Source organism: Trachemys scripta, chromosome 3 (assembly GCF_013100865.1).
Source record: "Trachemys scripta elegans isolate TJP31775 chromosome 3, CAS_Tse_1.0, whole genome shotgun sequence".
Lineage (NCBI taxonomy): Eukaryota > Metazoa > Chordata > Testudines > Emydidae > Trachemys > Trachemys scripta.
Genome location: NC_048300.1, coordinates 149,468,072 through 149,482,176, shown reverse-complemented (window position 1 = coordinate 149,482,176; position 14,105 = coordinate 149,468,072). Strand labels below are relative to the sequence as shown.

The 14,105-nt window shown below is 40.8% G+C and overlaps 1 protein-coding gene across 6 annotated transcripts in view; it reads left to right on the top strand.

Moving 5' to 3' along the window:
* Positions 1 to 10,729, top strand: part of FAM135A (family with sequence similarity 135 member A) — a 151,261-nt gene extending 140,532 nt beyond the window's left edge. For all 6 annotated transcript variants that reach the window (XM_034766221.1, XM_034766223.1, XM_034766219.1 and 3 more), the window contains 2 exons: positions 8,469 to 8,582; positions 9,258 to 10,729. In XM_034766221.1, coding sequence (XP_034622112.1) covers positions 8,469 to 8,582; positions 9,258 to 9,463 — 320 coding nt within the window. In that variant the 3' untranslated portion in view covers positions 9,464 to 10,729. The remainder of the gene's footprint in view (positions 1 to 8,468; positions 8,583 to 9,257) is intronic.
* The last annotated feature ends 3,376 nt before the right edge of the window (positions 10,730 to 14,105 follow it).

Genomic DNA, 14,105 nt, shown 5'->3' with positions numbered 1-14,105 from the left:
ACCAATATGCACATGGAAATGGTGATTTCTCAAAAGCAGAGCCATCACACATACTAATCAACTTGGCATAGTTCTAGACAATTTCACCAAAAGGTCTGTGTGCCAAACCGTATAATATGCTGCAGTCAGATCAAGACTGAACTAGTCTTCAGCTTATGTCGCTTCCTCCTATTGAGCCTGGCAAGCAGCATCCAATGATTCTATAAGATAGTTAGCAATCTCCGGATCACCTGACTATTCTACTGCCTCAGAAAGTCTGTACAATCCTTGTTCAAACATGGAATGCACACTGGTTGGAAGCTGCATGGATTTGTTGCACTTGCAGCTTTAAAAATGGCACAACAGAAGCGACAGTTTACATCTTCCATGGAGATGATGTTTAATGGGATGGTTACAATGCTCCTCTTTAAAGGAGCCCCAATCTGCCTTCTGGAAGTTCCATCTAGGCTTTGGAATGCTCCTTATAATTGGAAGACGCATTCCCATCTGAATCTACGATGGACAATGTTGGTTGTGTGGAAAATAACAGTACAGTACATGCCACTGGCTGTGGGTGATTGGCAAATGACGTGACCCAGCACAGGTCTGGGCAGTAGTCCCTATGCTAATGTGCTGAATGGAAAGTGCCACGCTGTTTAGTGTCCTAGACCAGTGCCAGATCATTATTTATTGCCCACCCAAACAGTTGTTCATCATTTGGGTCTGCAGTCGCATACCCCCACTTGTTATGATGACTATTAAAGTTGCCAACCTATACTGCTGGATGTTTACGCCTTGGGAGGACTTGTGAACCCCATGTTTCATTTGGTGGCTTATATACATATGCAAATTGAAACCCAACAACTTCAGTTTGTGTTGCAAAAGAGTGAAGATTCAATATGTATAGCATCCGATATATTACTATGGATGTAGGTGGCTCTACCATGTTTCACATGAAGATTGGGACTTAACAGATCAAAACCAATTATCTTAAACTGATGTGCTTCATTCAGCACAATGTGAGTTTCTTGTAGACAAATGATGTCAGTCAGAACTTCCTTTGCCAGAACACCAATAAGTTCCCATTTGGCAGCAGACAACCCTTCAATATTCAGCTGGAGGACCTTAAGTACCAGACCTACTTCTAGAAAATCATTATCAGGAATATGTTTGACCAGTGACTGAAATTTGTGATAATCCTTAAATTTGATCTACTAGTTAGATCGTCTGTTTCTCCAGACCACAGATGAGCTGCAGCGGGATACTTACGGGGGACACTTGGTGAACACCACCAATCCATTGTCTCCCAGGAAAACTTTTTAATATTTTATATCAGGATTCTGTACCTCAATAGTTTTTCTTACATCTTCAATTTGCCCTTCAATTACAAGTTTATTCTGGGTTTGAGCTCTTGAAACTTATTAGCATTTTAAAATCTGCAGATGAGGATTGAGAAACAACAGAATAATTCAGAAGGAAAAGAGTCCAAGTTTGTGCTTATTAGCTTTTGTGTTTTCAGTTATTTTAGGGACAAGCCAATATATGTTGGAGGGATTTAAACCATTATTAACCCAATGAAATGTTCCTGCTATCATAATTTTATAAGGTTATTACAAACATGATGATCAGTTTTCTAATGTTGCTGTTCTCTTTATGGTAATATTTAAAATGCTGCTGTTTTAAATGCTACCGTTACTTTTGGGAATAATATCATTAAAATCTGCCTATCCTGTCTTTAGCAGTCACAGTCTGTCTATTAATTTCTGGGATCTTAGAAATGATTGTCTGTTTCATACTGTGATAAGAAATTATAGCAGCTTGCCAGCTACAATAACATGCAAGCTGTTCAGTGCATAAAAATCTTTGCTACAAAGATGAAAAATACACGAAAATTTAAAATGGAATCTTACATGTTCTAGCATTACCTTATCAACATAAAAGAAAAATATAGACTTGCTGAAAGTCTCTGGGTAAAGATAAAAGGGGTAAAAAACAAGGGTGATGTCATGGTAGGGGTCTACTACAGACCACCTAACCAGAAAGAAGAGGTGAATGAGGCTTTTTTTAAACTAACAAAATCATCCAAAGCACAGACTCGGTGGAGATGGGGGACTTCAACTACTCAGACATCTGTTAGGAAAATAACAAAGCGGAGCACAGATTATCCAACAAATTCATGGAATGTATTGGAGACAATTTTTTATTTCAGAACATGGAGAAAGCTACTGGTGGAGAGGCTGTTCTAGATTTGATTTTGACAAATAGGGAGGAACTGATTGAGAATTTGAAAGTGGAAGGGAGCTTGGGTTAAAGTGATCATGAAATGGTAGAGTTCATGATTCTAAGGAATGTTAGGAGGGAGAATAGCAAAATAAAGACACTGGATTTCAAGAAGGCAGACTTTAGCAAACTCAGGGAGTTGGTAGGTAAGATCCCATGGGAAGCAAGTCTAAGGGGAAAAACAATAGAAGACAGTTGGCAGTTTTTCAAAGAGACATTATTAAGGGCACAAGAGTAAACTATCCCACTGCGTAGGAAAGATTGGAAGTATGGCAAGAGACCACTGTGGCTTAACCAGGAGTTCTTCAATGATCTAAAAATCAAAAAAGAGTCCTACAAAAAGTGGAAACTAGGATTACAAAGGATGAATATAAACAAATAACACAAGTACGTAGGGACAAAATTAGAAAGGCCAAGGCACAAAACGAGATCAAACTAGCTAGGGATATAAAGGGTAACATCATTAGAAGCAAGAAGACCAAGGACAGGGTAGGCCCGTTACTCAATGATGGGGGGAAAACAGTAACAGAAAATGTGGAAATGGCAGAGGTGCTTAATGACTTCTTTGTTTCGGTTTTCACCAACAAGGTGAAAATGAGGTAGGATCAGAGGCTAAAATAGGGAAAGAACGAGTAAAAAATTACTTAGACAAGTTAGATGTTTTCAAATCTATTACCAAAATACTCCGAAGATTATTTTTCTTTTTAAATATGACAGGTTAGGTAATTAATCACAGTATATTAACATATATCATTTCACTGATTGTTTCAGGACAGTCCATACTAACTGTGCTTTGTCTAGTCAGATAATGAATAGGCAGGAGCCCAAATGAAACTGCACTTTTTTTTTTCTTTTTACTTTTTTTTTTTTTTTTGCACTGTCCTTTTTCTCCCAGCTTCCCTAGTATCACTCTGCCTTGTACAGGGTGCAAAACAGAAGTCCTTGTCTTCTCTTGTTTTATCTAGAATAGTCTATTCCTTAGTTTAGCTACACTTTATAGCCAGTCTAATTACAATTTCAGTGAAAATGACATGAATCCACAAAGGTGAAAGAAAAATACCTTGTAAATGCTTGACCTGTGATGAGGCAGTGCAGTCCAGCAAAGCTGGGAGTCTGTGTCTCTTGCTCACAGTGCTCCAAACTGTCAGTTTTGACTGCTTCAGAGACCCAGCTTGATCTTGGTCCATTGGCTAAGAGCTCATCAGTCAGAGAACTGTCTCTATCCCAGAAGTCTCCTGCCTTTGTAGACAAGCTCTGGTTTCCCTGGAAAGTGTCACTTTCCAGTGATATTGATTTGACTTGTCCTTTCTGGCCAAGTTTCTCGCATGGCCAAATACCTACCTACCTATCTATCTCAGATTTCCAAATACCATACAGTGTAAAAATTAAAAGTCAACTACATTTTAAAAGGCTTATGACTTCTCCCACCCGACTTATTAAGGGCTGAGTAGTTCAGTTGTCTGGATCATTTGATAATTACCTGTTCTGTTCATTCCCTCTCGGGCACCTGGCATTGTCTACGGTCAGAAGACAGGATACTGGACTAGATGGACCATGGGGTCTGACCCAGTATGGCCATTCATATGTTCAGACATCATCACCTCAAACAATGTTGATGATTCAGTTGAAGACGTAGGAGCAGATCCTCATCTGGTGTAAATTGTCATAGCTCCATTGCAGTTGAGGATCTGCCCGCTACTGCAAGCGGCTGCAGAGTTTTGGCCTACTTTGAACTCCTTCTATGAAGATTGTTGGTGCTACCATCTCTGGTAGAGGCTTTGACAGCCATAAAACAAAAATCTCTTGGATTACCGTTATTTTAAGGAAAACCTCTCTGAATAATCCTCAGAAGAACCTGTGCATCTTTTGTTACAGTAAGACAAAACCATTCAAAATGTCCCATCCACTTTCCTATGAAAAGTGTGAAGACCTTAATCTTAATTGTAGAGGAAATGAAGCTATACTACATCATCTCTCAGTAATACCCATTCACCTCCAGATACCTGATTTACCCATCCAACATACCAGAGTTGCACAAGCTTCTAGCAGACAAGGCAAAGCTATGGTGCATATGAGTTTACTTGCCCATCCCTGTGAGCCTTTTTTCAAAAAGTAGAATTCTACAAAATGGGTTAATAACCACTCCCTCTCCTCTTAAATGAAATAATAAGCTCCCTCTCCTCTTAAAGGAAACATTATATGAATAAAGATACTCATCCATACCAAAACTGAAGGTAGAGCCAGACATAGGTTCCGGCATATACAGTACTTACTGGAAAGGGAGGGATCAGGTTCAGTCCGGGACATCCTCTGCAGACCTAATAACAACAGAATGAAATTCTTTGTTCAAATATAATTAATAATAATGTGCTGTTTTACCCAGAGCACAGGTATGATCCTGCTGATGATATTTCTGTTTCTGGAAGCTTACATGTTTTTTCAGATTATATAACAGAACTGACGGAACCAAACAAACTATCCCTGTGAAATAGTAAGGGCTGGCATGCATATACTGTACATGATAGCATCAGTGCCTGGTCTCCACATGAAACTGTACATTTATGGTTTTCAACATTAAGGAATACCTCTGCCCTCAGATGTATGGTAGCAGATGTGTTTGAGCCTAAAGAATAGAGAAAATAGTGGCAAAAAAATAGAAGAAAGGAGAAGAAAAGTGGCTAGAAGGCCATTGTGCCAAACTCCCAACCAAATACGCCTGTATACGCATATTCTAGAGGTAATTGGGGCCGGGCAGGGAAAACCAACCCATATGACAAGTATAGTAATCATAATGTAGTTCTAGGAAAAAATGACCAGGTTAAATTGTAATCAATGTATTCTTAAACATCAAAGGTATTCTCTCATACTTAGCCATGCACATCAGGGCACAGGAACCCTTTTGTTTTTTCTAGTTTGTAGGATTACTATTTTTTTTTTTCGTTCCAGGACAGTTCTCAGGAACCATTTCTTCTCTGCTTATAGAAATCTTAGTGTTTCTCTAAAGATATGATCTGTGCAGGATTCTCACTCCTGGATCTCACTTCTCTAGTGCATGCAGACAGAGCTCTTACAGGTTTATTGGTATCTAAGGGCAGTGATAGTGGCATGTACCATGACCCCCAAATTGGTGGTTGCTCACACAATCACTATCTGCCCTTGAAACCTTCCACTAACTTTCTTTTTGACCAAGGTTATTAAGGAAGCTCCCTGTCTGGGGCATGCTGGGATCCCCAGGCTTTTAACACTCTCTTTTCTGCTAGGAACTATCTTGTACTGCTGCAGCCAAGATCTCGTGTACTCGTGGGTGGCGCGTGAACCACCCGTTCGGGGAGGCTAGCCCCCGGCCCCACCCCTTCTGCTTGAGGCCCTGCCCCTCCCACCCCGAAGCCTCAAGCTGTCCACCTGCCTTGAGTCCCAGCCTGTCAACCGGCCTGAGCCACACACACACACACCAGCACCCTTAGCCCCTGGAATGCTCGGCGGGCGGCCCGAGCACCCCCAAGCCCCAGATGGTTCCAGCACTGGCTACCCCAAGCACCAGCACCAGCCACCCTGAGTCCCCGCCCGCTTGTAGGAAGAGGAGCATCCTGGGCTCGGGCCATGGGGGAAGAGCGGGAAGCAGGAAGGGGCCTCAGGGCAGAGTGTGGGTGGGGCCACGCTTGACGTTTGGGGAGGCTTAGGCTCCCCTGGCCTGCGATACTCTCAGTCCATGCATATACTCTGTATCAAGCTTTATAGTTCTAGGATTTTCTGCCTCAGCATATTTTTCTCTCTCCTCCCTCTCCCTTCGCCCCCCCCCCCCCCCCCGCCACTTTGGGACATTTTTCTGGGATACCTCTGCTCTTTTGGGCAGAAAGGTTGATTCTTATTAGTTGGTAACCATTAAATCATGTTATTTGCAACTAAATATAGCCTTTATGCTAAATTTGGTCCTCCTTTTTGCTAACTAGCAGGATACCCTATACACCAGGATACCCAGATAGAACTTGACACAAATCCAACATTTAAAAAAAGCTCATAATAAGAAATGCATCATTTACCATTTTCTAATATAAAAAATAAAGAATCTGAATACATTTAAATTAAGCTATAAGCAATTGAATAGCTTAATTTAAATCTATTAGATTCTTAATTTTTTATGTTAGAAAATGGTGAATGATGCATTTCTTATTATGAGCTTTTTTTAAACGGATTTGTGTCAAGTTCTATTTGCGTAGAAATTCAAATTCAATTAAAGTACACAAAAACAGCATTTTAATTTTTTTATTAAATAAAAGTGCTAAATATATAAGAACAAAAAGTATACCAGAGTTTATCAACACACATTTTTTATTTAAATCTAATTGGTTTATTAAGCAAATACAGTGAACTGATTTGTTTCTGGTCACCATGGCCTTCAAAATTTTAGAATTAGTAGGATCACTCCCTCTCATACCTAGTTTTTATTCATAGATTGGAAGAGGAAAACAATCTTTCCTGCTTCTTCAACTCCCAATAGATTTCTTAAATTTGAATGAACTAGTCATTGAACTGACTAGTTGAATGATTGAAATGAAGAAAATATTTTCTCTCCACCTGCAGAAGAGGCTACTGCTGTCGAAAGTTTGTTCACCATGCACACCAACAAAGTCTACTTCTAGGTGCTTGGTCAGGGACTTCCACCAGTTCCACCGGTTTGGCTATCTTTAAAATTTGGCAGCAAATGTATTGCTTAATATTACTTTTTGTATTTAATTTAAATGATTTTAATACATGACAGTAAGTTTAGGTCTTAACATAGGTTGTTAATTTCATGTTTAATTTAAATGTTTATTTTGAAATATAAAGTTGTATTTAAATTACATTTTTAAAAATCCAATTTAAATAAAAAATCTGATTTTTTAAAAAAAAATGTTAAACCATTGATTTTTATCCACCCTGGTCCATGCAGCAAAAGATGACTGCAGACACACTTGCTGCAGATATCGTGTGTAAGGTGTCCTATCTATCTGGAGATGTCACCCACACTGCCCTACTTCGTGAAGTACATCAAATCCCTCAGGGCATCTTGAGAGAGTCTACTAAATGCTCTCAAAATCTAGCACAGACTGTTTGAAAGGAAAATCTTCAAAGCAAACATCTAGGGCAGTGGTGGGCCACCTGCACCCCCGGGCCGCACGCGGCGCATCAGGGTAATCCACTGGTGGGACGTGAGACAATTTGTTTACATTGACTGTCCATAGGCACGGCCACCCGCAGCTCCCAGTAGCTGTGATTCGCTGTTCCCAGCCAATGGGAGCAGCGGGAAGCGGCACGGGCCACAGGACGTCCTGGCCGCTGTTTCCCGCAGCTCCCATTGGCCGGAAACAGCGAACCGCGGCCACTGGGAGCTGCAGGTGGCTGTGCCTGCAGATGGTCAATGTAAACAAACTGTCTTGCGGCCACCAGCGGATTACCCTGACAGGCCCTAGGTTGCCCACCACTGATCTGGGGGGAGTCCTTAAGCTGAGCACTGGACTCAGGGTTGAAGCAAACCCAACTGCCCACTAGGGCTTTCAGGGCAGCTTCAAAAAAAAACACTTAGTTGTCCTGCATCTAAACCATTTAAACTGGTGATTGTCACAACTATTTGAAAGACTGTTCATGAGGGTGTGGACTTGTCTTGGTATTAACTCTTTGATTTGAGTGTTCAGTGGAGGGAGCTTCTGCCTCCAGGATATGTGCTCCTAGAGCCACTTGGCTGTAAATCTCTGAATTCCACCAGAAAGTGCATAAAAATTGAGAACCTTTTTGGAAGTCAAGTGTGAAGGCCTCTCTCCAGAAAGCAAAGAAAGCAAAAGCCCACCGTGTGTTCTTTTGGGTCTGTGGGCCTCAGGCATCGCCTATTGCGTGGGTGGGAAAAGCCTAGTCTTTCAAAAGACAACTTTCACTTTGGTTGCTTTCTTTCAAGAAGTCTCTTATTTCACTATTTTTGAAAGGCGTTTGGGTTTTGGACTATGATTTCATTCATTAGTGCTAAAAAAATAATATCCAATCAAGTTACATTTCAACCCTTCCAAGAACCCTGAACTTTTTCAAACAGCCAGAAATTAATCTCCTTTCCTTTTGTACAATATCTAATAATAAATAAGTCTCAGGTTTCTGTTTGGAATTTTTTATTATGTTTATCTTGCAGAAATTTTCAAATGGTGCATATTGTTTATATTTACCATTTCTTTCCCTTCCTGCAGGTCTTCATTACTTCAAAAACATAGTGCTAGTCGGATCCCTGCAGGATCGTTATGTTCCTTATCACTCTGCTCGCATAGAGATGTGCAAAACAGCTTTGAAAGATAAACAATCAGGTAATAAATGAGTAGCCTGTGAAGTCTCTGTGTGTTTTAGACCATGGATAACTTTATAACAAATGTCAAAATAAATAAACTGTTATTTTCAAATAATTAAATTTTCTATGTAAGATTTCTCACTTTTTTTTTTTTTTAACTTAAACAGTGATATTGTAGAGCCACGACCATATCCCCATTGAAGTCAGTCAGAAGCCTTGCTGTTGACTTTGAGAACAGAATAGTGTCTGTAATTTATTTAAAAAAAAAAAAAAGTGGCAGATTTTATTTAGCAGAGGCCCAATTCTATACTAGCAGTGAAAAGAAAGTTAATGATCCTTCCTAAGTCGGAAAAATGTATGGTTATAGTTCATGATGAGATATTATGGCACATTTATACTATAGCATTATCTATCTGAAAAGTAAATAGACAAAATATTCTGGAGTCGTCATAAATTAGTACTGGTAAACACAATTTCACTATGAAATGCAAACAATAAAATGTATGGGTTATAAGATTATTTTTTTTTTTACGTTTATGGAAATTAGATTTCAAATGTTCTCTTAGTAGCGAGACAATATAAAATAGGTCTCTGTTTTCTAGAATGTGTTCATATTTTCATATTCAGGGACACATAACTGTAGCTCATTCTGGGTGATGCATGTAATACAGGTTTTTTTGTTTTTTTTTTACAGGACCAATTTATGCAGAAATGATCCAGAACCTGCTTCTGCCAGTTCTTCAAAACAAGGAATGTAATTTGGTCCGTTACAATGTCATCAATGCATTGCCCAATACAGCCGATTCTCTCATAGGGAGAGCTGCACACATTGCTGTTCTTGATTCAGAAATATTTTTAGAAAAGTTCTTTCTGGTTGCTGCCCTAAAATATTTCCAGTAGAAGAAAAGCATTGTAAGAGACTTGACTATTACCTCATTAACAGATGAATCAAATAATGTGTGGTATTGAAGTATAGCTGCAGCTGTATTTTAAGAGATATTTATACTTTTGTATGGAAGATAATTTATATCATCCATGTTTAGAGCTTTTTTAACATCAATTTTACTTTCTAGGTAATGTGGCTGTGCAATATTTTTTTATTTGATTCTTTTTACCTTTCTATTACTTTTTCTTAATTTTTGGGTACCTAATTGAATGGAGATTAAATTACAGTATGTACATTTGGTTGGTTTATTATTGGTTCTTAGACTACAAAAGTCAATGCTATATGGCTACGTTTGAATAGAGGCATGGATGCCAAAATAAATTGGAATTTAAAAATTCTAATAAAGTATTATGCATCTGATTGTTATATTTTAGCATTGTAGAAAGTCTAACTGGAAAAAACAATTAGCTGCTAAAATATCATACATTGAAAACAGCTGTATCTGAAATCCTGGTAAAGACCATTATTTTAATGAGCAAACTGAGTCGTCTGTTCAGATATCACTACAGCCTAATAATTTTCTTTAAAATCATCATCATTATTAAACATGTTATGCCTGTGGAAATACATTTTCTACTGATGATCTCAAAAACATGTTGGTTTACATATTCACTTATATTACTGGAACTTTAGTGTTCAGAAGTAAGCGGCAATTAGGGATTTTTGAATGTTTAACTAAACGACAGCTGCCTTCTAATAATTGGGGTTTTGCAAATTAAATAAAATTGCTCTTACTCTGTCAGTTCAGTTCTTCAAATGAACCTTTTACATGGACTTCCTTGTATGTACGTAAAATAAGTAAATGTAATAAATTTCTGCAATACTTTTATGAATTTAGATAATTTTTGAATATTCTTAAAATGTTTTGTTGATTACAAAGTATTGTAAATATAAATCAAGGTATCTTGAAATGGAACAAAATTATAAACTTTACATGTTTAGTGATGCAGATAAAATGTTTTTGATATACAGGAATGTTAAAGGTCTGTTGACTTTTTACTGGTGCTGAATAGCATTGAGTTCAATTCCTCCTCCCTACCCCTTTATCTGTTTAAAACAGTAATGCACTAAATGTGGAAAGGAGGTAATATGTGCATTCACTAATTGTAATGAACAGAATTTTTTGAAAAATATAAATTGGTTGTATAACTAATGCATGTTTATTTTTAGCATTGTGTTATTGCATCTGGTGTTAATAAAATGAACAAATGACTCTACTAGAAAATTAAAGAAATTGAAATCTTTTGCTAGTTTCCAAAATATTGGGAGGCTGTATATATTTTGTATTATTTCACTTAGCTATATCAATAATAGTTTATAATTAAGTAACCTTGCATTTTGATAGGGTTTATTCTTGTAATCTTTGTAAAATTATTTTTTCTCTGTAGTTTACAAGCTTCAAAAGACCACCTTAGACTAGTCAGCAATGCAGCCATTTGATCACTTCAAAGAATGGTGTATTATTGAGTTGCATGAGGCAAGTCCTTATGATGCTGACAGAGAATACAGTAATTAATACATTCAGCTGTGAAAATGGCTATTTTATTAGTGGTTGTAAATAGTATTTTACACTCGTATTACTCTAAAATTTTATTTTAGGTTCTAGTAAACGTTTGAATTATGTTTGGAGCTATTTTTGTCAACAAGAAACAAAATATTTTAGCCATCAGTAAACTGCAATATTAGTTTAGGGACCTACTCTAGCAAATAGTTTTGCCTGGTTCATGTTGGTCAAATTATACCATTTTTAACACATGAGAAGAAACAGTTTTAAAACCTGTTAGAAGATGCTTCTTTAGACCTGGCCATAGCATGGCAAACTAAAAGTGTATCGCATTCCAGTGGAGTTAATCCAGCAGAAGACAGTGCAGCCACACATCTACTTCCTGTGCAATGGCAGATCTTACAAGTTTAAGCAGAGTTGGACCTCGTTTCTATTTGTATGACAAGGAAAATGGATGTTGCAGGTAGTAGGATGGTACTGGTAATTCCATAGGCCCTATTCTTTTGAGACAATACTGAACCAGTGTCCCTACATGGTCTAAGATGGCACTATGCTACTACTGGAGGTGCCTTTAGAATGAGAGAAAAAAAGAGAGATCCATAACACCTTTTTCCATGAATCAGCAGTCTGTTGGCAGCAATATTCTACCTTTGTCACTGCAAAAAACTCCCATTAATATGACTGTGAGATCTGCATATAGAATGAGAGTAGTGTATCTAAATATTTGGGTGAATTATTCATTTTGTGCTTGAATCCTCTTTCAGAGTTAATCCAGTTGTAACAAGTCTTATCTAAAATATTTGAAGAGCGCACCCCTAGTTGCTGAAACAGTATACTTTTGGGATGTCCTGAAAGAAATGAGAAAAAGCCAATCCCCCGGTTCTTCTTCGAGTGCTTGCTTATGTCCATTCCATTGTAGGTGTATGTGCTCGCCACATGCACTGGCGCCGGAAGTTTATCCCTCAGTGGTATTCATAGGGTACCTGCTCTGGTGCCCTCTGGGGTGGCATGTGTATGTAAGGGGCACCACCAGCTCACGCCGCTCTCAGTTCCTTCTTACTGCCAGTGACAGTGCTGGAACATCTCCTTGCCTTGGCAAGCTTACTCCTCTCAACTCACAACTGCCTAGTTGTGAACTTTTTGTATATAGTTGCTAAAAATTTTGCTAGTTTTATAGTACCCTTAGTATAGAGTTAGTGATAGTTTGTTAGTCCCGAACGGGACTTTAGCCTATGGACGGGCATGCCCTGGTCCCTGGGCTTTGAACCTTGTGACTGTTGCAAGAAACCCATGCCAGTCAGTGATTCCCATAGAAGCTGTCTGAAGTGTTTAGGGGAAACCCACATTAGCGACAACTCTTGCATTTGCAAGAGCTTCAGACCGTGGACCAAAAAGGAGCAGGACATTCGTCTCCAAGCACTCCTTATGGAATTGGCCCTTCACTGGCCTCAGAGCCAACCAGATCAGATTTTGCTCCTAGCAGCATGGCCCTGGTGTGGAGTGCACTGCCAGCACCAGCCTCACACTGGCGCCGATCCCCATCCCCAATACCAGCTAAAAAGCAAAGAAAGGCCGGGATGGGACATTCTCCTACGTTCTGTAAAGAGAAAAAGAGAGATGGAGGAGAGCAAAGACCCGCGCAGGCCAGCTCTTCCCCTCCAGATGGTGGCCAGGTGCCGACTCCCACTGAGTGGTCAAGCTGACTCCAAGACCTGCCCACAACCCCAGGAAGCAGCAGAGGCACTCAGCACCTGGTGGTGCCATCCATGCTGGAGGCATTTCAGTCATTCTGTCCCTGCTGGTGCCACCCATGCTGGCCACGGAGGTGCCCTGTTCAAGGGGTAAACTTGCCTTTGGATCCTTTCAATGGTCCCCATCAGTGCAGCACCGCTCCTCGCTGCAGGGGTTACCCCATCAGCGCTCGCCTGAACAGTGCCACCAGCCCCGAGACACGGGTCAGCTTGTCTGCCAGAATTTCCGGCGTCAGTCCCCGGACTCAAGGCAACATTCATCAGACTCTAGGCGTCAATCACCAGTGGGCTGGCGTAGAGGCACGGCACCAGTCCCCAGAGCCCTGGTGCCAGGAGTGCCCAAGCTGCTCTCTCAGCTCCTGGCACCGCTCCGGAGGGTCAAGACGCTGATCCCTGGAGCCCCATCCCAGGTCACCAGCTTGCCAGTACAGTTCACCATGGGCGCATCGATCATGGGGGGAGGGATAGCTCCGTGGTTTGAGCATTGGCCTGCTAAACCCAGGGTTGTGAGTTCAATCCTTGAGGGGGCCACTTGGGGATCTGGGGCAAAAATCAGTACTTGGTCCTGCTAGTGAAGGCAGGGGGCTGGACTCGATGACCTTTCAAGGTCCCTTCCAGTTCTAGGAGATGGGATATCTCCATTCATTCATTCATTCATTTATTTATTTATTTATTTATTTATTTTATTTAATGGTCTATGATATCTCAGTCTTCTCACTCCCGCTCTACAAAGTAGCACTGCTTGCTAAGCATGAGGCGTAGATTGCCGGGGTACCATCGCCAATTTGCTGAAAGCTGCCAGCGGTCACCGGGATTGCAGCACTGAGAGCCATCACTCTCGTACAGGTCCTCAACAGAGGTCCGCAGCCAGAGCTGATGGGATTGGGGTAAACAGGCAGCCTTGGCACCGACCTGGTCCCCCAGACAAGTCTTCGCCTCCTCAGGCTCCTGACAGCAAGGAGGCGACACTACTCGCAGGCCAGGGCTTCCCATCGGGGGCATTCCCTGATGGGCCACCAGTGGCAGTCTGGTCCCAGGGCCACTGGCCTGCCCCCAGCTACTCTGGAACCCTTGGGGATATCCCCACCCGTCGCTAGGGCATAGGTTGGTCTCAGGGGCATCCAACAAATGATCGGCAACATTCTCTTGCCGACCCCCTGACTTGGACGCGGAGTCAGAGCAGGTTCCCCAGGACCAGCCAGCCTCAGCTGAGGCTCCCACAGCAGATGCGGCGGAACTGGCAGACCCACCTGTATCTGCGTCCTCCTCATCTTCTCCTGATGAGGTAATAGTGGAGCCCTCTCACCCAGTTCTTCTGGATGATGCCATGGCCCACCAGGA